The sequence below is a fragment of the Hyperolius riggenbachi genome, chromosome 7 (assembly GCF_040937935.1).
Source record: "Hyperolius riggenbachi isolate aHypRig1 chromosome 7, aHypRig1.pri, whole genome shotgun sequence".
In the NCBI taxonomy this organism is placed as follows: Eukaryota; Metazoa; Chordata; class Amphibia; order Anura; family Hyperoliidae; genus Hyperolius; species Hyperolius riggenbachi.
In genome coordinates, this window is record NC_090652.1 from 69,732,638 (window position 1) to 69,756,604 (window position 23,967).

At 45.2% G+C, this 23,967-nt stretch overlaps 1 protein-coding gene across 10 annotated transcripts in view; it reads left to right on the plus strand.

The window, feature by feature from the left end:
* Positions 1-2,649: 2,649 nt before the first annotated feature.
* Positions 2,650-23,967, plus strand: part of LOC137524329 (uncharacterized) — a 57,559-nt gene continuing 36,241 nt past the window's right edge. For all 10 annotated transcript variants that reach the window (XM_068244061.1, XM_068244063.1, XM_068244067.1 and 7 more), the window contains exons 1-5: positions 2,650-2,738; positions 10,998-11,361; positions 14,900-15,121; positions 16,769-16,833; positions 20,519-20,572. In XM_068244061.1, coding sequence (XP_068100162.1) covers positions 11,004-11,361; positions 14,900-15,121; positions 16,769-16,833; positions 20,519-20,572 — 699 coding nt within the window. In that variant the 5' untranslated portion in view covers positions 2,650-2,738; positions 10,998-11,003. The remainder of the gene's footprint in view (positions 2,739-10,997; positions 11,362-14,899; positions 15,122-16,768; positions 16,834-20,518; positions 20,573-23,967) is intronic.

Consider the following 23,967-nt stretch of genomic DNA (forward strand, 5'->3'; position numbering starts at 1 on the left):
AATGTCTACAGCATCTTTGTGTCCAGCAACTTGCAAAGATTTCTATCTGATGGGGAGTTCAGCTCAATAGAATAGACTGTGTAGGTATGGCTCTCATACTACATGGAAGGGGGTAAAATTGGTCTGTGATCTTTCATTTATCTTACAAGTAGGTACACACCATAAGCCTCAGGCCCTATTCACACTGGAACGTTATCATTGCAGTGAGTTACCCTTTTTTATTGCAGGGTGATGCTAGGGCGATGAAAGTCTATGGGGCCTTCCACACTGGATGCGATGAGCCTTAAAGAGAAACTCCAACCAAGAATTGAACTTTATCCCAATCAGTAGCTGATACCCCCTTTTACATGAGAAATACAATGATTTTCACAAACAGACCATCAGGGGGCGCTGTGTGACTAATTTTGTGCTGAAACCCCTCCCACAAGAGGCTCTGAATACCGCGGTACTCTGGGCAAACTGCCACAATGTAACAATGTTCACAGACAGGAAATGGCTGTTTAAAGCTGTCTGTAACAGCCAGAGCAGCTAGAAACAGCTACATAACCTGCCCACAGTAACAATGTCACCATGTAATACATGTCAGAATGTGAATCTGGGAGAGGAAACATTTTACAATGAGCAAACACTGACTAAATCATTTATACATAATTATTGTAAAAATGAAGCACTTTTTTTATTAAATTATTTTCACTGGAGTTCCTCTTTAAGTGTTGCATCTGCCGCAAGAGCAACCGTGTGTTGTTGGGCAACATGTGCGGCGTCCCGGAAGTCATGTAAGTCTATGGCGACACATGTTTTTTTAAATGATTTTTGCATCTCACTGGGTGAAGCTTTTGAGGTAATTCACAAAGACCTATAGTAGTGTGGTAATAGTGAGCAGGCTACAAATGACTGCAAGCCCCCCTACCAACCATAGCTCATGGGTCTCTGACATATGACGCATGCGCCTGCCCACTTTCCACTATAGCCGGATACAGCAGGGGCCAAAAAACAAGTTTACTATATTGGAAGTTCTATTACATCCAGGGATGCTCAACTCTGGAACAATTTAATACAGCATCATTTTTATGCATACAGTAAAAAACGGCGCCAGGGAAAAAATGGCGCATGGTTCTGAACGATATTTAGCATTTGTGATCCAAACGCAATTTTTCGTTTTGATAAAAACGTTTTTTTTGCAGAAGATAGGACAGTCTCTCCTCCCCAGGCTGCCTGTGGTGTGGTGGAGTCGGAGAGTGCATTGCCCGGCTGCCTGCGGTGGGGCGGGAGGAGGCAATAGCTGCCTGGGGAAAAGTGTAGCAGATGTGCGCAGGTAGTGGGGGTCAACTCCCACCCTCTGTTCCTCACCTCGGGAGCCCCCTCCTTTTAATGGCAGTCAGCGTAGCGGAAGATACAGCTGATCAATCACCACCCGAGGCTCCGGTCTTCAGCAAACGTTAGAGCTGCAGGTCTACGCTGCCTCTTCTCTCTGCAATGCTGATTACACGGAATCAGGAAGTAGTGTAATCAGCATTGCAGAGAGAAGAGGCAGCGTAGACCTGCAGCTCTAACGTTTTCTGAAGACCGGAGCCTCGGGCGGTGATTGATCAGCTGTATCTTCCGCTACGCTGACTGTCATTAAAAGGAGGGGGCTCCCGAGGTGAGGAACAGAGGGTGGGAGTTGGCCCCCACTCCCTGCGCACATCTGCTACACTTTTCCCCAGGCAGCTATTGCCTCCTCCCGCCCCACCGCAGGCAGCCGGGCAATGCACTCTCCGACTCCACCACAGCAACGATGCCACCTGAAAACGGTGTATTACAATTTCAATACATTTGAATGGCGCGGCAGAAAGTAGCTGCGGAGCTATGCGCCAGATTTTCCTGCTTCGATTTTTATACCTAGGCACTATGCACCATTTTTATACCTAGGCACTATGCGCCATTTTTATACCTCGGCACTATGCGCCATTTTTATACATCGGCTCTATGCACCATTTTTATACCTCGGCACGGTACTTATCCGTTAGCCGGGCGCATCCGGCAGGTGGCGCTAATTACTATTCCCCCTCCAGGCCGCCATGGATAGTAGGGAAAGATGTAACTCTGGTGGAGTTTTGTCGCCACCTGCCGGATGCGCCCGGCTAACGGATAAGTACCCTCGGCACTATGCACCTTTTTTATCTGATACGCTATGATGGGGCTTATCAGAGCTACTATAACGGAAGTTCTATTATATTGGCGTTTACTATAACAAGATTATACTGAACAAATAACCCTAAACTCTGTGCTAATATTTAATACACTAATTTCAAACAAAGACTAAAAAAAAAAAAAAACAATTAAAGCCAAACTTAACCTAATGTAACACACTTTTATTGCAGTGTGCTGTACTTTACATAGCCAATAAATGGCAGCATCTTGATATAAAACCTTCTGTCTGCACTTCAGTATGTGACCATAATAGGTTTGCTATTACTGGGATGATGTTTAGTTGATTGCCAGCCAAAGACAATGGCTGCTGGCCTGGCCTCCAGAAGATCTTCAGTGTTTTCTCCATACTTGTAGTGTTGAGCATACAGTGTATGAGGAGCAGAGGAGGCATGTGCTCTGTGCTGTAGAGGAGAAGGGGAGGGTGATGAGGAGGAGGAGGAGGCCATACTGAGAGTTCTTTCACTTTCACATGTGTTGTTTATAATACAGGAAGTCTGTACTGGTGACAGAGGCAGCTCAGACACTGACCAGCGTGTGACACTCAGGTGAGGAGATCTATTGCATTATGTTATACAATATGTATATAAAAGTCATTATTGTTTCTGTATTCACTTCCTGTTACTCAGTGACAGATCAAATTGCACTGGTGATTAGTCACAGATGAGAGGGAATTAGACAGGTTAAACTCTCCAAATACTAAGAGCTGGTTCACATTGGGGTGATACGTCTGCGCTTTGCTGATCGCCGGCGATCAGCAAAGAAAGCGCTGCTACAATGTACCCCTATGGATACATTCACGCTGCAGCGGTTGCGATTTAGATTAATCGCAGACAACGCACTGCATGCAGCATTTTGGGGGCGATTGTGCTGTGATTCTCGTTCTATTGAACGGGAATCACAAGCGCAATGTGCGCAAGAATCGTAAAGACTTTTTGTTAAAATTGGGGTCGTGAGCCAAACGCGATCGCGGGCTAGCGGCGCTGAGTGTGAACTGTCCCTTAAAGAGAACCCGAGGTGGCTTTGTATAACGTTAGTGGGGCACAGAGGCTGGTTGGGCACACTAACACCAGCCTCTGTTGCCCCATGGTGTGTGTCAAAGACCCCCCTGCTCGCCGCTATCCTTCCCGCAGTGCTGGCGACACGCAGCGCGTCGCCAGCACAATGTTTACCCTAGCGCTGTCTGTCAGCGCCGCTCCCCCGCCTCCTCCGCATCGCCGCTACCCGCCCTCGTCCCTTCCCTCCAATCAGCGTGAGGGAAGGGACGAGGGCGGGTAGCGGCGATGCGGAGGAGGCGGCGGAGCGGCGCTGACAGACAGCGCTAGGGTAAACATTGTGCTGGCGACACGCTGCGTGTCGCCAGCATTGCGGGGGTATAGCGGCGAGCAGGGGGGTCTTTGACACACACCATGGGGCAACAGAGGCTGGTGTTAGTGTGCCCAACCAGCCTCTGTGCCCCACTAACGTTATACAAAGCCACCTCGGGTTCTCTTTAATACATGTTTTCCGTCTGTCCTGTGCAAGAGTTCAGGTCCACTATAAGCAAAGTACACATGTTGGATAAAGGCTTGTACACACCTCCAACAAATCCGCCCAATTGTCGTCTGAATTTAGTCTGTTGGGCGACAATCAGGCATGTGTATGCGTGGCAAGTGACTAGACGAGTGACTAATAAAAGGCGGTTTGTGAGATCCGATACAACTAGCAGATCAACTCACTCGACTGTTGGGCTGACATTGTGCAGTTGGACATGTTGTCTGAACAACGTGCGCTTGTTTTGAATGCGGCCATGTCGTGCAGTCCATCGTGCAGCTTGTGCGCATAGCATGTAAATGGGTTGGTTGTTCAGTTGGTTGGTAAGCGGAAAATAAGTCATATAAACGGTTTGTCATGGGGTCGGTCACATGGTGGAGTTGGTCGTGCACTTAGGACATGTGTTATTGCATATGAATGATTAGCTAGTACACAAACGACATCTGGAGATGTGATATGCAGTGATGCTGTATATGATGCAATGATGCGGTTGGTCGCAATACCGAATTAAATGGAAAGAAATAAACTGCTAATGTTCTTTCAGGGCTGGAACCCACTAGAGTGATTTTCGGAGCGTTTAGGGAGCGATTCAAAACGCTAATGATTTCCCTAAAAGCTCTGCTAATGTTAATGGATGGGCCAAATTCCACTGGAGTGATTGCGTTTACCAAATCGCAAAATGAAGGATATGCATTTTTAGCATTTAGCGTTTCTGCAATGTAAAGTATATAAACGCTGGCGTAATCGCTCATCAAAACCTACACAGAGCGATTTTGCTAGCGTTTTGAAGTTACTGCACACTGTAAAAAAATGTAAATTAATTGAAAGGACCAATCAGAATTAAAAACGCTAATCGATACTCAATCGCTGGCAAAAGCCTTACACTTTTTAAAATCGATACCAAAAACACTCATGAAATCGCTTACAAAACGCTCATACAAAACGCTAGCAATTGTAATTAGCGATAGTGTTTTGTAGTGAGTTCCAGGCCTCAGGCTAAGGACATATTAGGCGGAAACACTAGCATTGCGTAAAACGCAGCGTTTATGCGTATAATGTTAGTCAATGGGCCGCATAGACAAAGCATATAAAAAAAGCATATGCGTTTTGTATACATTTTAAAAAATGCATTTTTAAAAACGCTGTTTTGTTGCATGGTAATCAAAAACGCACATAATGAAAGTCAGTGGTGACGCAATGTAATGCGTTTTTCATGCGTTTTTATATGCGTTTTTAAAAAATAAACTAGGTTTTCTGATGTATTTCCGCTTCCTGTTAACTTCCTGGTGATTTGCATAAAACACAATAGAAAAACACATGCAAAACGCATACAAAACACATATGCTTTTGTATATGCAAACCGCAAATGCATTAAACCGCAAACAAAACGCAAAAAAAAGCATATGCCAGAACAAAACATATGAAAAACGCAATACAAATGCACATGCATAAAAACGCGACAATGCAGGACTTTTTTTAATCTAAACTAAATTGGAATCGCATGTAAAATTGCATCAAAATCTGAAATTGGAATCGGAATCGCAAGTAGTGTTAAAGAGCCCTTAATCATATTTGAATCATAAATTGAAGTCATTGCTTAATAGTTGTGTTTCCTGCTGAATTGCATTTACACCTGCAGTGGCTTGCAAAAGTATTCGGTCCCCTTGAAGTTTTCCACATTTTGTCACATTACTGCCACAAACATGAATCAATTTTATTGGAATTTCACATGAAAGACCAATACAAAGTGGTGTACACGTGAGAAGTGGAACGAAAATCATACACGATTCCAAACATTTTTTACAAATCAATAACTGCAAAGTGGGGTGTGCATAATTATTCAGCCCCCTGAGTCAATACTTTGTAGAACCACTTTTTGCTGCAATTACAGCTGCCAGTCTTTTAGGGTATGTCTCTACCAGCTTTGCACATCTAGAGACTGAAATCCTTGCCCATTCTTCTTTGCAAAACAGCTCCAGCTCAGTCAGATTAGATGGACAGTGTTTGCGAACAGCAGTTTTCAGATCTTGCCACAGATTCTCGATTGGATTTAGATCTGGACTTTGACTGGGCCATTCTAACACATGGATATGTTTTGTTTTAAACCATTCCATTGTTTCCCTGGCTTTATGTTTAGGGTCGTTGTCCTGCTGGAAGGTGAACCTCCGCCCCAGTCTCAAGTCTTTTGCAGACTCCAAGAGGTTTTCTTCCAAGATTGCCCTGTATTTGGCTCCATCCATCTTCCTATCAACTTTGACCAGCTTCCCTGTCCCTGCTGAAAAGAAGCAACCCCAGAGCATGATGCTGCCACCACCATATTTGACTGTCGGGATGGTGTGTTCAGAGTGATATACAGTGTTAGTTTTCTGCCACACATAGCGTTTTGCATTTTGGCCAAAAAGTTCCATTTTGGTCTCATCTGACCAGAGCACCTTTTTCCACATGTTTGCTGTGTCCTCCACATGGCTTGTGGCCAGTGGCGTAGCTAAGGAGCTGTGGGCCCCTATGCAAGTTTTGCAATGGGGCCCCCCAAGCACTCTATACATAACAATTGATATGGCGCACCAAAACTTGCCAATGGCAACCACAGTGTCAGAGGTGCAAGAAGGGGTTGGGGAACAGTGTGTTAATGATAACCATTCTTCAAAGTATCTATAGAAGTTATTATTATGAGCACAGGACCAATAGAGAGCTAATACTGTAGTTGAAAGAGGGCCCTTCGGGGCCCCTCTGGCCCAAGGGCCCCGATGCGGTCGCTACCTCTGCACCCCCTATTGCTACGCCCCTGCTTGTGGCAAACTGCAAACAGGACTTTTTATGCTTTTCTGTTAACAATGGCTTTCTTCTTGCCACTCTTCCATAAAGGCCAACTTTGTGCAGTGCACGACTAATAGTTGTCCTATGGACATATTCCCCCACATGAGCTGTAGATCTCTGCAGCTCATCCAGAGTCACCATGAGCCTCTTGACTGCATTTCTGATCAGCGCTCAACTTGTTCGGCCTGTGAGTTTAGGTAGACGGCCTTGTCTTGGTAGGTTTACAGTTGTGCCATACTTCTTCCATTTCTGAACGATCGCTTGAACAGTGCTCCGTGGGATGTTCAAGGCTTTGGAAATCTTTTTGTAGCCTAAGCCTGCTTTATATTTCTCAATAACGTTATCCCTGACCTGTCTGGTGTGTTCTTTGGACTTCATGGTGTTGTTGCTCCCAATATTCTCTTAGACAACCTCTGAGGCCGTCACAGAGCAGTTGTATTTGTACTGACATTAGATTACACACAGGTGCACTCTATTTAGTCATTAGCACTCATTGTTATAATTTAAGTAGGCCTTAGTTATTTGGACTGAGTTAGTCAAAAAGGCTTGGGGTGCAGACCTGCCCTTTAAGGGGATTTTCTCTTAGAGAGAAAATCTACAGTTCTGTCAGCAGAACTAGGACCTACCAAGAAGCTGTTCTGTGGGCAAGGCCACAGGTCTCACTGACCTCAACATGGAGACCACAAGAACAGTAAACAAAGCCATGTTTATTCAACATGGAAATCCTTGGTATTTAGGGCAAATATCTTATAGAATATTAAACGAGTAGGTGTGTGTCCTGACATCACAAGGGATCTGAACCAATCATAGATGGCTCAGATGAGGTCACATTTAACTCTTTCTAGTTCATATAAAACTCACACCTGGAGTATGGGGTAGCACTTTCTGTCTTGCTACCTGTCCCTGCTGGCTTAAACCTTTATATAATCCATTTCTGTTCTGATGTGATATATGCTGTACATAGGTAGTCTAGATGATGTAACATAGGGTAGACATAAGAGGACCTGATTACCTTCAGCAGGAAGGTAATCACGAAGCTGTAACGCAACGCAAGAATCTGCTTGGCTAAGATATGACGAACTGTATCTGTATATCTGTGTAGTGAAATAAACTCCTTGTATATTGAAGACGCCTGAGAACGGTCTATCTCCAATAATGCTTGCTGTGTTGAGAGTCAAGTTATCTCACAGTCTGTGAGGTGCAACTCTAAGAAGTTGCTGGTGTCGAAGCAAAAAGGTGATTTATAACACTCATCAGGCAATGTCTATGGGCAACTGACTGCACTCAGACCAAAGGGGGCTGAATAATTACGCACACGCCACTTTGCAGTTATTTATTTGTAAAAAATGTTTGGAATCATGTATGATTTTCGTTCCATTCCTCACGTGTACACCACTTTGTATTGGTCTTTCACGTGGTATTCCAATAAAAATGATTCATGTTTGTGGCGGTAATGTGACAAAATGTGGAAAAATTCAAGGGGGATGAATACTTTTGCAAGCCACTGTATTTTGTGCGTTGCGGTGGGTTGTGATGCTCCTGCTGCATCCCACCACAATGCAAAAATGACAAACATATGACAATGCGGCACAGTGCGCCGACAGGATCATATGCATAGCCCTGCCCCCTGTTCAGTGACGTACTCCCTGCTGGACGTACGTCACTCAGATTCCTGTCAGTCCGCGCATGCGCAGTGAAGCACTGCACTCTGTTTACACTACGCCCATAGACCTACATTACCACTAGTACTATGTGTTAAGCGCGGTGCTTGTGGTAACTTGCTGTTGCCCTTGAGTCAGATCAGATACTTCTGGCGCACCGCAAGGGACCACAATAAGTGTAAATGTCTCCATAGACTTTTATTGATTTTGCGGCCCCTGGTGGCAAAATAGGGTAATAGGGCAAAACGCCATGCAGGTTTACTCTGCTAGTGTAAAAGAGGCCTTAAAGTGGACATGAACTCTTGCACAGGACAGAAGGAAAACATAGAGAAATGCACTATGTATGTATTTAGAGAGTATAGCCTGTCCAAGTCCCCCTCATCTGTCACTAATCACAAGTGTAATTTGATCTCTCAGCTGAGTCAGCTGGCTGCTTTTGCAGAGCAGCTGATTTGTAAACACAGGCTGTTAACCCTATGTCTGCTTCCATGAAAGCAGGAAGTATGCTCACTGCAATTTATTGCAGGATTTGTATCAGCTGTAACAAAGACATTTTTTCTTTGAAGTTTATTATGCTGTTGTGTATCTTTTAGAGCAGAGAAGACGTTCTTCTGAGTTCCGCTTTAAAGAAAACCTGTAACTAAAAAAATTTCCCCTGGGGGTACTCACCTCGGATGGGGGAAGCCTCCGGATCCTATCGAGGCTTCACCCATCCTCCTGTGTCTAACGGTGGTCTCGCTGGGCCCCTCTGATTAGCAGGGATGTAAATATTTATCTTCCCGGCTCCAGCGCAGGTGCAGTATCAGCTCTCCGCTCGGAGATAGGCGGAAATAGCCAATCGCTGTCGGGCCGCTCTATTGTGCAGGCGCAAGTCTCCTGCGAGTGCGTAGTAGAGCGGATCCGACAGAGATCGGCTATTTCTGCCTATCTCCGAGCTGAGAGCCACAACAGCGCCCCCGCTGGAGCCAGGGAAGGTAAATATATCAAGCCTTGTCAGGCTTGTCGAGCCAGGATTGCGGGTCCGGGTCGCTTTGGAGGAGCCAGCGCTGGACTGCCTGCAGCTATAGGGGAGGGGGAAGCCTCATTGGGGCCCTGAGGCTTCCCCCTCCCGAGGTGAGTACCCCCCAGGGAACTTTTTTTGTTACAGAGTGTATTTAAAGTCTTTAGAGATGCACCTTTATAGGATCAGACACCTTTGTAGGAACAGGTCCCTTTTTGTTAACACCATTACCTTTTCCATAGGATTCCTTTCATCCATACACTATTTGTGGTGTTGCCCTGCTACCCCAGTTAGCTATCCTCATGCAGATGCATTGGAAGAGACTTGGGCCTGACTGTCACGTAACATTTGTCAAAGGGGCGTAACTGCAACCCGTAGCCCCACAGGTCTCTGAGTTTCCTCCCAGTCTGCTTTGCTGTGCCTCTGTGCCCCCCGAAAGGCTCGTCAACCGGACCAGTTGCAGGCTACTGTCCATGCATGGTCCCAGCTGCAAGCCACCCATCCGCTCATGCACAGAAGCCCACGGCTGGTGATCTTTCAGAGGCGGGAAGAGGCACAACAGACCTGGAGGAAACAGAGGGACCTGTAGTTCTACAGGGGGGCTGGAAGAAACCCCAGGTAAGTAAAATAGAGCTTATTCCCCCATCTCAGGTTTACATTAATATAGACTGTATGCTGCTTACAGTTGGGCCAATTAAATGCACTTCCTGTCGATCTTGATTAATTCAGTTTCAAGCTCTATACAGTTTGCTTGACATTTCAACGCTAACTGGAGTTATTTGCATCTCATTCATCACCCCTACTTGCGTACGTATTATAACATCGCCGGTGATCTGGGCACAGGGTGAGCCGAATGACGGCTCACCGTGCTGCCGCTCTAATTCCCGGCGGCATTAAATACCATTCCCCCTTCGAGTCGTAGCAACTCAGAGGGAGAAGTAATTTAGGGTCCGGCGATCACCAAAACCCCAAAATACACGTGCATGAGCTGCACACAATAGAATTACTGCTATAGTGGCGCCTAACTCAGGTGCCACACGGCTCGCGCATGGCACAGAATTCACCTGTTTTACTCATACTTACCAGTAGCAATACAGGCATGGTCTCCTGAGAGGGAAAGAGCAGTTACAACTTCATCCCCGATGCCCTCAGACTTTTCTGGTAAGAGAAGAGGGACCTTCATATTAAAGAACAGACTAAACGATTTATGAGGAAGTCTCCTGCAACCACTAGTAAGGTTGCGCTCACACTGCTAGGACAAATGTTCCGTTTAGCAGAACTGATCGACACAGAAGTGACCATATTGTATGAAAAGAAAAATAGGAATCGTCACTCCCCAGGGAGGATTCTCTTTGGTTGGCTTAGTAATGGATCAATGAAAATCCTCCCTGGTACTCAGGAAGGATTCCCATTGGCCTTTTGCAACCCATTGGGAACTTTATGCTTCTGAGAGGGCTCTGGGATCAGTATACTGGCGTTTCTAGCTAGCAGAGGACCCAAGCAGCAGCGGCAGAATGCAAAGGTGATGGCAACATGTACCAAGCAGGTGGTGATGCGAAAATAGTACGGACTGAACCGGGTGAAAAACTGATGCCGATGTAGAAAACTGATCAGTTTAAACTGAAAAATGGATCTGTTCTTACAGGATCACTTTTTTTTATCTAGTACAGTGGATTCACCAGCCTAATACAACACCACTATACGCAACACACTATTTACACATGCAATGAGAGAGAAAAGAAAACTTAGTTGTAGTTACTGCATTAACTGACACTATTTTTGTATTATTGTTTCAGGCCACCATGGAATTCTCAAATCACTTGTTTACCATGTGGACTTTGGTGATAGACTTCTTATCTAAAAGGCTGGGATTCCTAGGATTCAGACTCCTTTGCACCAGAAGCACTGTGGGTATATTCTCCCGCGAAGATAAGAGCTGCTACACCTTCCTTCACCATGCCCTCCGATCTCAGGACTTGCTGGTCAGCGAAGTGCGGACATTTCTCATATCAAACTCCAGACAACAAGAGTTCCAAGAGGAAGTGGCCCGCTGCCGCTATGCGATATTGTATCACTCCAGGAGAAGAGGGCGACTCAACATCACCAATGTGACTGATTCTCTCTACGATGAGGAACTAACAAAGCTCTCTGAAATGCTGGGTAAAAGCCAGATGAAACAGTATAAATGCATGCGGTATATTGTCTGTCTAGATACACAGAGAGGGTGGAGACAGCTTTACCACAAGTAAAAGGCTGGGTTTTGATTGGTGGATTAGCAAATACTTGGAAAACTGCACATAGTGACTCTTCCAAGTGCTTGCAAAGAGGAGGAGCTGGTGCCAGAGTGCACGACTCTGAAGGTCCTCTATGAGAGAACGAGTAAAAAAACAGAAGCAGGTAAAAAAGGTGCATACGGCAAGTGGTTAAAATGGGCACGGCATACAGGACAATGTTAGCGGCGCCCACAGTATAAAAGAGTGCACAATATTTAACAGTCTCAATATACAGTCTCAATTTAAAAAAAAAATATAGTGTGGAAGTCTCAATATGAAAATAATAATGAAAATCATATAACGGGCGGATAATTGCTGGCTGAGGAGTCAGGGAGCATCGGATTTTGCACACATGCTAGCATGGCTGGATAGTGTACTGGTTAAGGGCTCTGCCTTTGACACAGGTGACCTGAGTTTGAATCTCAGCTCTGCCTGTTCAGTAAGCCAGCAACTATTCAGTGAGAAAACCTCTGGCAAGTCTCCCTCAGGCCTGGAACCCACTGAAAACCGCAAACGCAAAACGCAACCGCTAGCGTTTTGTCTGAGCAGTTTGCAAGCGGATTCATGCGCGTTTTGGGTTGTGTTTTGCAACATTGTATTTTTTTCCCCAGCGGGTGCCTAGCGTTTTGCGTTTTGCGTTTTTATCCTGATTGGTCCTGTGAATTATTTTTAATTTTGTTACAGTGTGCTGAACCGCAAAACGCTAGCAAAACCGCTCAGTTTAGGTTTTGCTGAGCGTTTCTGCTAGCGTTTCAATACTTTACATTGAAGCGCTAACGCTCCCAAAATGCTGCAGGTCCTGCGTTTGCGTTTCTGGGAAACGCAAACGCTCCTGTGGAAGTTGCCCCATCCATTAACATTAGCCCAGCGTTTTGGCAAACTGCTAGCGTATCGCAGTGCTGCCAAAACGCTGCCAAAAGCGCTCCTGTGGGTTCCAGCCCTTAAACTGCTACTGCCTATAGAGTGTGTCCTAGTGGAAAAGCACAATATAAATGTTCTTTGTCTTATCGGTGATTGGAAGTCTCAATATGAAAATCATAAAGGGACAGTTTCAATATGGGAAAATCATTTAATGGAATTAAGGTGGGCATGCATCTATTGATGTATGGCCAGACTGACCATTAGATAGGTCCCAGTCTGATCTGATCAGAGAGAGATCTATTGCCTGCCCACACACTGCACAGCAATTTACTGCAAATCATCCTGCTGCTGCCCCCTACTCCTGCTGCTGCCCCTCAAGTGTATATCTGTACTCCCATATGCAGTGTTGAAGACTCACCTGCCCACTGCAGCAAATCCTGGCCCCCTCCATTATCCGGCATCACAGCCAGTGTCTATTCCATGTGACAACAGCTGCATGTAGTTACATCACAGGTGCTTGTGGTGGCGCCTGACACTGGAGGAGGCGAGGAATTGTGCTGGAGAACAGGTGAGCCTTTAACACTGCGCACTAGCGTGGGTGGACACATATACTTTAGGGCGGGGACACCGGCCGGGGATCTGTCGGACATCGCAGTATCAAACACCTTTACTGCCACGTACCTGATCAAGCCCTTGTGACCAAGACTTTCCAGTAAATCCAATCGATCCTTTTGAAACATTATGCTGGAAATCAATTGAAAGATCAATTTGGCAGCCATTGGATACAATTATCGAATCAGTAGGTCATAGAGTAATGTATGGGCCCTCTTGCTTGTGAATTCATCTCAATGACACTTCACAATATGTTTATTGCTGCGTTGCTGGTTCTAAACGCACATATTGAGGCTTTACTTGGGTAAAAGTGAACCAGCTGTTATACTGGGGGCACATCTGGATGGGATCAGTTTAAAATGGCGCCAGAGCCTACAGTGTAAAAATGGCGCCGCATTAATTTGCATTATAAAACAATATTTATCGTTTTATGAGTTAAAAAATGGCGCCGCACTAAAAACGATATTTATTGTTTTATGACTTCCATAAAACTATAAATATCGTTTTGAAATGTAAGTCATAAAACGATAAATATCATTTTGAAATGTGTTGAATATGGGTTTTGCTCCGTGTGTGTGTGTGTGTATATATATGTGTATATGTGTGTGTTTGTGTGTGTATATGTGTGTGTGTGTATATATGTGTTTGTGTACATATATATTTGTGTGTGTGTGTGTATGTATATATATATGTGTTTGTGTGTATATATGTGTGTGTGTGTGTGTGTATGTATATGTGTGTGTGTGTGTTTTTGTGTGTATGTGTATGTATGTGGGATAATGTGTGTGTGTGTGTGTGTATAGGGGTGTGCCTATATGTGTGTGTGTGTATATATATATATATGTGTGTGTGTGTGTGTGTGTGTGTGTGTGTGTGTGTGTGTGTGTGTGTGTGTGTGTGTGTGTGTGTGTGTGTGTGTGTGTGTGTGTGTGTGTGTATGTGTGTACACAGTATATGTGTGTGTGTGTGTGTGTGTTTATATATATATATGTGCGTGTGTGTGTGTGTATGTTTATTTGTATATATATATATATATATATACCTACATAAATACACACACACATATATATACACACACAGACACACACATATATACACACAAGCATACAAACACAAACACTCACACATATATACACCCACACATACACATATATACACCCACACATACACATATATACACACATACTGTATATATACATACATACATACATACATACATACATACATGCATACATATATATACACACACACACATATCCAGGAAAGGAACTTAAAACTATTAAAAACGAAAAATATTTGTTTTCATAAAAACGATAAATATCGTGTTTAGAAAAACGTAACCAGGCGCCATTATTTGGCCATCTGGATACCTTATACTATTGGGGGCACATCTGGCTTTCTAATTCTATTGGGGGTACATTTGAGTATTTAATAATGATAATAATAATATCTAGGGGCACACCTTACTACCTAATACCTGTCACTACCGAGAACATACTGTTCTCATTAGCAGCGTTGTGATCTACGGCACCCAGTCTAGGAGTACATGTCATCTCGGCGCCAGTCAGTTCGGCTCTCCCTGCTGCCGGCGCTAATGACAGCTCTCCCCGCTGCAGCAAACTTGAAGGTGGCATCACATACTATTCTCCACCAAGTTGTCGCAACTCGGAGGGAGATGTAATTTGGGGTCTGGCAGCAGCCAGAGTCCCAAATTACCGATGCACGGGGCGTGCATCATAGCATTGCTGCTATGACGGCACCCAGCTTTGGCGCTCAGCGCTGCGCGCCGAAATGACCTGATTCAAAGTATAGCATTTTGAAACCTAAGGCTGGCCCCGTAGTGAGGGCAGGGTCACATTCATATTCACAGAAAATATCGGGATATCGATGCAAAAAATCAACCAGTGTATGGCCACCTTAATTCTCTATCCTTGTGATGTGTTTCACTGAAGGTCGGGACCATGTGATTGTGGTGGCCGATGATCTGGACTCCAGCAGCTCAGAGGACAAGCAGATGATCCTACACAATCAGCCTCTCATTGCAGAAATGGCCAAAGATCTCATTGTCTTCAGTACGGAGGACAAAATCGTAGGTGATAATACAATGCGGAAGAAGATTCATCAAATTCTACAGCATATTGATAGCACTGCTCCAATCCTCTACAGGTGTGAAGGTAAATACAAATTCTAGGTACTGTATCTCCACTCCTCTGGTAATCACCATCTATGAAGACAACACTAACCTTATTCCTTGGGCGACATTGTAGGGTGCAGGCTGTATGGATGTGTTCCTAGTCTGTAGGATAGCAACATGTTCTGTTGCTATGGGAAAGGGGAGAGGACCAACTGAGCGGAGCAAGAGTGGGGTCATGCAGCTTCCTGGGGGAGTGGAGAGGACATAGTTCTTGCTGAATTGATCCGCCAGGCTGAACGCTGGCTGAGTAGTCTGACCATCGGGGCTACTGTATACATGCTGGATTCTTGGCAGGATATTGGCAGTGAAGTGTTACATTTTGGGTACTGTGTTTGGCCATAATACTGTACGTATTATTATGTTGGGCTAGTTGAGTTCACTTCTCATATCAGGCCTTTAGTAAACATTGCAGAACACATCAACTGAAGAACAAATGAACTCTGAACTCATGACTTGAGAGCAGATTGACAGGAACTATGTCTTTTCATCAGGATTACTGCAAATGGTTAACTATGTCAGTTCTGACTCTGAGCGAGCTTAATGGAGACTTTTCTGATGACAGAAAGGCTCACACACTTAATACACTCAGCTGCAGAGTCTATTCCTTTGGCTGGGCAGGACTATCTTGCATCAACAAATGTATTATCACCACAATGTCTCTGTCTCTTTAAAGGGGCGTACACATGCACTACATCCGGCAACGACGGGTTCGTCAGACCCTCCCGCTGGGCGGATGTTCAGCCGACAGTAGTGCGTGAGTACGTGCTGTCGGCGGTTTCTGAACGATCCGCTCAGAGGATCAAACAGGCAGTCTCTAGTCACACCACTTATATCAGAATATGTCTCTTCAATACTTTGAGTTAGCTATCTCTCTACTTCAGCAAACCTCCACTGAGCACTGGCCCTTCTCTGAATACACTCTGTGGCTTGAAGCTGGCTCAAAGGCCTATACTCCTCTCTGCCAGAGTCTCTCTCCCTCCGTGTTAGCTCAGATCTTGCCTGCACACACTGCACTTGGCCTCCTGTAACTGTCTGGCCTTTCTCTGCTGGTGGTCTCTGGGTTTCCGCCGGGTCCCCTTCTTGCCTCATGGGGTGATTGCTGCGAACGTTCTCCCCAGCCTCCTCTCCCGCTCACTGCCGCCTCCTGACTGTCCCAGAGCGCTCTCCTGACTGACTCTGGCGCGCTGAGGGAAACTGGTTAAAACCAGTTCCCTCTAGCTAGGTCTCACGTGCTCTGCCCCTCCGCGCTTGCGCTGTACTCTCTGACCGGACGCATGGGGCTTCCAGAAGGTTCCACTGCTTTGTGTATACGGTCGCCTTAGCAACCAGTCAATGCAACCATCTCAGCACTTAGGCTTCTCTCTCTCCATGCACCTTTTTAGTTCCACCATGCTCATTTCTAAGGCGAATTTTAGCCTTAGATGCTAAGTTCCCTTCACACACAGAAATACATTAACACAATGTGTGACCCTCTTTTAGAGGGTTACAGTGCCACACAGGTGCAGTCCCAGCATATAATGCCAGTCTGCATCTCCTAAAGCTGGAACATTTCTGCCATTCTGTACCTCTGCTCTGTACTAAATACTAATATCTCTCTAATTGAATGTACATCTGTTTTTACTAACAGAGGCACAAAGTCACCCGCTCAAGATATTGATGTGGTCAATCCTTGCCTTTCCAGGTGTTTTTTGGGTAAGAAGCCTATTTTTGTTGTAAGGGAGTCTGTAGCTAAAGTGTGTGTGTGTGTGTGTGTATTTTTGTAAGTATGCGATTTTAACCATGTCAGTGCCTGTGTGCTTTTACGTTGATTTTACATGAAAGCGATTGCGTATTCGCATGGAAAGTTCGCATAGCGAATACACAATGCAAATTCCTATTAAATACATTACATGCGAATTGCAAGCGGTGTGTGCGGTGTACAAATTCTGATGGCTCTGCTGTGCAGATTTTTCCTGCACAGCAAAACGCTCAGTTTTCCTGACAAGTGGAAACAGGCCCATTTAGGGCCAGTGCACACCAAAAACCTCTAGCAGATCTGCAAAACGCTAGAGGTTTTTGAAGCAGATTTCAGAGCGATTTCTGTGCATGTTTAGAGACATGCCTAGCAATTTTTGCAGCGTTTTTGTGTAGCAGATTACAAATATTGTTACAGTAAAGCTGTTACTAACAGCTACTGTAACAAAAACGCCTGGAAAACCACTCGGATCTAGCGTTTTTCAGAGCCGTTTTCCACTTTCCTACACTTTAACATCGAGGCAGAGAAATCTAAAAAAAAAATCTAAAAAATGCTGCAGCCCCCGAGTTTGCGTTTGTGGAAAAAACGAACCGCTCTGATGTGCACCATCCAATTCCCATTAGCCAAGCGGTTTTCCCCCTACAACCGTTTTAAAAAATGCTCCAGAACCGCTCTGGTGTGCACCAGCCCTTACTTGTATTGGAAAATGCATGCAAATTCGCGCTAGTGGAAACAGGCCCTTAAGAAACTCCAGTTGTTTTCTATGCAAAAGAGCTTCATTGAGCTCTGCGACTTTCAAAGTGACAGAGAGCTCTGTCTTCTGAAGCTTATCATCTCAACTGTCTGTCACTGTATTTAGTTTTTTCTGCAGAGGAATAATTTTTTTGTCGCTTCAGTGTCACTTTAAGTCAGAAGAGTTTAAAGCCTGGTACACCTAGCCAATTTTGATTAGCCAATCGTTGCCAAATTTTACCACTTCCATGTGGTATGAGGGCCAGCTGATTTTAAATACTATGAAATGATTATGTCAGTAAGCTGTCATACTAAATGGAGGTGTAAAATGTTCCAATCAAAATTGTATGTACAGTATGCACCAGCCTGGTACACAATTCTATTTATAATTGGCTGATCACTGACCAATTTTACCACCTCTGTGTAACATGAGGGTTTACCTACACAATCTGCTCATACAGTGTATTGGGAAAGTATTCACAGCCATATTCATTTCCTTTTAACCTTCCTGGCGGTAACCCCGAACATAGTTCGGGGTAAGCCGCACAGGAGGTTTTCTCAGGCCCTGCTGGGCCGATTTGCTTAATTTTTTTTTTGCTGCACGCAGCTAGCACTTTGCTAGCTGTGTAAGTACACCGATCGCCACTGCCCTGCGCTCGATCGCCGCTATCCGTCGCGCCGTGCCGCCCCGCCCCCCCCCAGACCCCGTGCGCTGCCTGGCCAAACAGTGCCAGGCAGCGCTGAGGGGTGGATCGGGACTCCCAATGACGTCACGACGTCGCTGACGTCATCCTGCCCGTCGCCATGGCGACGGGGGAAGCCCTCCAGGAAATTCCGTTCTTTGAACGGGATTTCCTGATCGGAGATCGCCGAAGGCGATCGAAGCGGGTGGGGGGATGCCGCTAAGCAGCCCCTATCATGTAGCAAGCCCTGGGCTCGCTACATGATTTAGGAAAAAAAAAAAAAAAAAAAGACTGCTGCGCTGCCTCCTGGCGGAATTCATTAGACCGCCAGGAGGGTTAAACAATACCAATTGCCTGGCAGTCCTGCTGATCTTTTTGGTTGCAGTAGTGTCTGAATCAAACACCTGAAAAATCATGCAGCTAATCTAGTCAGACTTGGGTCATAAACATCTGATCTAAAAGTATTAGAGGCAGAGGATCAGCAGGACAGCCAGGAATTTAAATAAACAGGGCAGCCTCCATATCCCTCTCACTTTAGGTGTCCTTTAAATGGACACTTAAGCCAGGAATAAAAAAAAAAATCAGTTTTACTTGCCTGGGGCTTTCCCCAGCCCCGTGCAGCCGTCCTGTGTCCTCGAGTCACTCACAGATCCTCCAGTTCCCCACCGCCAGCTAGTTTTGTCTTCACTGACAGGCCCTGATAGGGAGTTTGCAGGGTTTCTGCGCCTGCGCAGGCCTGGCCACGCGTATCCTTCTTCACATTCCCATCCTCAACAGCATCCTGCACCTGTGCAGGACGCTATTGCGGACAGGAACGCAAACAAAAATACGCGTGGCCAGGCCTGTTGGGTCTGTCAGCGAAAACGAAACCAGCTGGTGGCAGGGCACAGGAGGCTCCGTGAGTGACTGCAACGGCTGCAGGGGGTTGGTAGAAGACCCTGGAAAGTAAAACTGTTTTTTTTCCCTGTATATTAATTATTGCGCCACAGTCTAAACGAATCCTATGTGATAAGTCTACCGCCAGTCTCTGGGGTCGCTGCAGTGGTTTCCAAAATTGAACATTGTTTTTTTTTCCTGGCTTAAGTTTCCCTTTAAATTCATTTTTTTTCCTCAGAATTCTACTCACAGCACCTCATAATGACAACTAAAAAAAAGTTAACTTGAGGTTTTTGACAAATGTATTAAAAGCTAGCTGATGGCCCGGCGTTGCCAGGTATGTATTTGTCTGGTTTTGGCTGCGACCACGTTTTCTAACCCTAACACACAATTATTCAATGACCAAGTTTGTGAGCTTTGCAGTCTTTGTCATCAGTAATTGGCATTGAAATGAAACTAATCTGATTAGCTGGTTTTGGCTCCACTCCCTTTTCTGAATTTGAACCCCAGTCACCCAATAACCAACTGTACCAGGTTTGAGGCTTGTGCCATTAACAGTGCAAGAAGGGCAGCAATTAAATATTGCCCTTGAAAAGCAATAGATGATTTTGATTGGCTTTTGTAGGCTCCACCCACTTTTCTGAATATTAATCCCAGTCACCCAGTGACCAACTGTGCAAAGTTTGAGAACCCTGCCATTAATTGTGTAAGAATGGCTGCAGTTTACATTTTCCCAGGGAAATTTGTATGTCTCCGTCCACTTTTTGGTTATGGGGATAAAAAGTATCCTGTATGTTATTCCAGGTAATGTACTATGTGTGTGCCAAATTTCATTGTGTCATTCAAATCTTTTCAGCCACTGTTGCGTGATTGAGTAATAAACATGCAAACTTTCACATTTATAATATTAGTGAGATAAAAAAAAACTGAGGAAGCACATGTACACATAGGGGGCAGGTAAGCTCTCATAACACAAGGAAGTGGTAATATTGGTCAGTCAGTCATTGGTCAATCCAAATTGGATGTGTGTATGTACCAGGCTTAAGCCTGATACACACTTTCATTTATCAGTATCGAGAGAAAACAGAATGGCCGGCTGATACGGGGCTTCGGGGACAACTTTGGGGGAGAAGATATTGCAGTAATTTCCTTTACAGAAGGCATAGACTATAATTTTAGCTGGATATCCGCTTTAAGTAACGTGTTTAAATTCTCTTTTTCCCGTTCAGAGGGAGATCCTGCTCCTGGGTCTGGAGGGAGGGGAACATTATATTGGGGATTAAATGCAAAAGGCACTTTGGATGGTTAAACCCGCTATGCTGATTCATTTTTTCTCTCCTCTCTTTTTCAGATATCTGTTTTAAAATCCCAATTCAACATAGCCATGAGTATACTTTACAACAAGGTAAGCTTACCCTTTACAGCAAAGATGATCTGCAAAAACGAGGGGGAGCTAATAAGTTCTTGGCTTAGCCCAGAAAGCAGAGAGCCAGCGTTATAACACATTTATTCATTATATTCCCCCCACCCCGAGACTGATGCACTTGGTACAGCACAGTTGCAGCTTTTCTAGACTGTTCAAATATAAGTCCTTTGGTTGTGCCTCTAACCAGCTTTCAGCAGCATGTTTGACGACAGAAGTGTATGCAAAATATTGCCCCAGGTGTAACTTTACTTAAGTTTAGTGACAGATGTAGATGGGACAATTTTGGCAAAAGTTCTAGCCCTCTGACTCAACAGTGTCATTGCCAATATTATATACAGAGACCAATCCGGGTTTATACCTGAGAAAGGTTGCAATATCAACCTTAGGAGATTGATTATTAACTTGTCAATTAAACATTCTAACTCTGGATCCAGGGTTATTGCCTCCTTAGATGCTGAAAAGGCATTCAACACTGTTGAGTGGGCTTATCTATGGGAGGTCCTTAAATTTCATTTTGGGGATAATTGCATAAAATACATTAAGGCTCTCCACTTTAACCCCCGGGTAAGGGTCCGTACCGGTGCGTATATCTCTCCTTTTTCCTCCTTAGGTCGGGGTACTTGCCGGAGGTGTCCATTGTCTCCTGTTCTTTTTGCTCTTGCAATGGAGCCCCTGGCGGCATCTCTTCACTCCTCTCCAGACATAGTTGGGCTGTGCATATCAGGACTAATAGAAAGAGTGTCTCTATTAGAGATTGCTCGAATCTCAGATTTTAGGTTCGCAAATCTTGAACGCGAACTTCCGCAAAAGTTCGTGAACATTCAAACTTTTCGAACCGCAATAGACTTCAATGGGCAGGCAAACTTTCAAAACTTCAAAAATTAATTCTGGCCACAAAAGTGATGGAAAAGATGTTTCAAGGGGTCTAACACCTGGAGGGGGCATGGTGGAGTGGGATACATGCCCAAAGTCCCGGGGAAAACTACGGATTTGACGGACAGCAGGGTTTTAAGGGCAGAAATCATGTTGCAAATGCAATGCTAAATTGGAGGCATAAAGTGCTTTAAAACATCTTGCGTGTGTATACATCAATCAGTTAGTGTAATTAGTGTACTGCTTCACACCAAACTCAATGTGTAACGCACCGCAACCAGCTGTTGGTGTAGAGATGGCCGTGCTGGACTGGTGCACACCATGGCGAGAGTGCAGGCAATGGCGATTTTCAAGCCCATAAGGTCGCCAGGCTGAGGTAGCTCAATGATAGAACAAGAGTGACTGTCCAGCTGATCGAATTTGGTCTGTCCACAATGAAGCAATGACCTTATTATCTTGGGTATGCCCCCCAACACACTCATATAGCCGGCGGTCATTGCTTCATTGTGATACGCAAGCCCCTTCACCGTGGCAAGCTACTGATCACAAAGGGGAAATGACATGTACATGCCTTTTGTTTTGTTGTTGCAGCTGCAGTGCAGCCAGAAAAATTAGGCAGGCATGTACACGCACCAGAAAAATTATTATAGCGGCTGCTGCTTAAAAATTCAGGATTTCACCTGGAGTCCTGGACCCTGTTGGTGGTGGCGGAGAAGGCAATCAAGCGGGCTGCAGGCAGAGATGCTGTGTGGGGACCGACTTAGTCTTGGGGCAGGCAGTCAGAACAAGAGTGACTGTCCAGCTGATCGAATTTGGTCTGTTCACAATGAAGCAATGACCTTATTATCTTGGGTATGCCCCCCAACACACTCATATAGCCGGCGGTCATTGCTTCATTGTGATACGCAAGCCCCTTCACCGCGGCAAGCTACTGATCACAAAGGGGAAATGACATGTACATGCCTTTTGTTTTGTTGTTGCAACTGCAGTGCAGCCAGAAAAATTAGGCAGGCATGTACACGCACCAGAAAAATTATTATAGCGGCTGCTGCTTAAAAATTCAGGATTTCACCTGGAGTCCTGGACCCTGTTGGTGGTGGTGGAGAAGGCAGTCAAGCGGCCTGCAGGCAGAGATGCTGTGTGGGGACCGACTTAGTCTTGGGGCAGGCAGTCACACGGCGTGCAGGCAGAGATGCTGTGTGTGGGGACTGACTTAGCCTTCGGGAAGGCCTGACATCAGACCAGGCATCCGTGGTCAGATGGACCCTTGACCCAACGCTGTGTGCCAGAGATGATACCACTTGCCTTTTAACATCTTGGTACAGTTTGGGTATCGCCTTTTTTGAGAAATAATTGTGTAATGGTATCTTACACTGCGGTGTGTGGCTTTGCTTTTGTGTGCTGCTTTTCCTCAGGTGGTCATCCCATTGCAGTTTGTGCTTTGTCATCATGTGCCTTTGTAAGGAAGTTGTCCCTAAGCGGGTCTTGGTCTTTCCACGGCTCAATTTTCGGTGGCAGAGAGTAAAGATGAAATTGATCTCATCTGAGGCAGATACACAAACAAATTTCCACACCGCTGAGCCCTGGGATGATGGCTCTTTGATGGCTGCCGAGTGCCGACTGAGTGTTAAGTGGGGTGCCAGAATCAGAGCAGGAAGATATGTCACAGTTCCATGTGGAAGCTGAGGAGGATGAGGTGTTCTGTGTTAAATAGTCAACTACATCCTGACAATCTTGGGGGTTGATGGCACGTGCTTTCCGCACACACGAAATCATGACAGCACGACCTCGAACAGACCTGCCGGGTGGCCTTCCTCTGGGTCTGCCTCTGCCTGTTTTGTCCATATTGGGGGCGATAAAGTGAAAGGTATGCACTGACTTAACTTATATAATGTGCAGTCACACATGTGCAGTGAAAGGTATGCAGTGACTGGTATATAAAACGGTGTGCTGTCACACAGGGGCTGTGAAAGGTATGCACAGACTGGTATTACAAATGTGCAGCTGTCACACACACAGGTACAGTGAACAGGTATGCAGTGACTGGTATATAAAACGGTGTGCTGTCACACAGGTGCAGTGAACAGGTATGCACGCACTGGTATTACAAATGTGCAGCTGTCACACACACAGGTGCAGTGAAAAGGGGTTATTGCGCTACCAAATTTTAAATTGTATTACTGGGCGGCGGTGCTTTGTACAGTCTATTGGTGGTTCGCACAATCAGAATACATCCCCGCTACTGTTCTAGATCTAGAAGCTTCAGTCATTGGATCTAATATGGCCCTATCTGCCCTTCTATATAGAGGTCCTAAAGCGCTCCCTTTCCTGACGACTCCAATGAAAACCACTGCTAGAATATGGGAAATAGCTCATCAATATCTCTTTAAAAATAATCACAGGTCTCCATATACTCCTATGGAACAATATAAAACTTAAATAGTTTCTTACAATTCCTGACCCTTCCGTGTGGGCAAACAAAGGTATCTACACACTTAAAG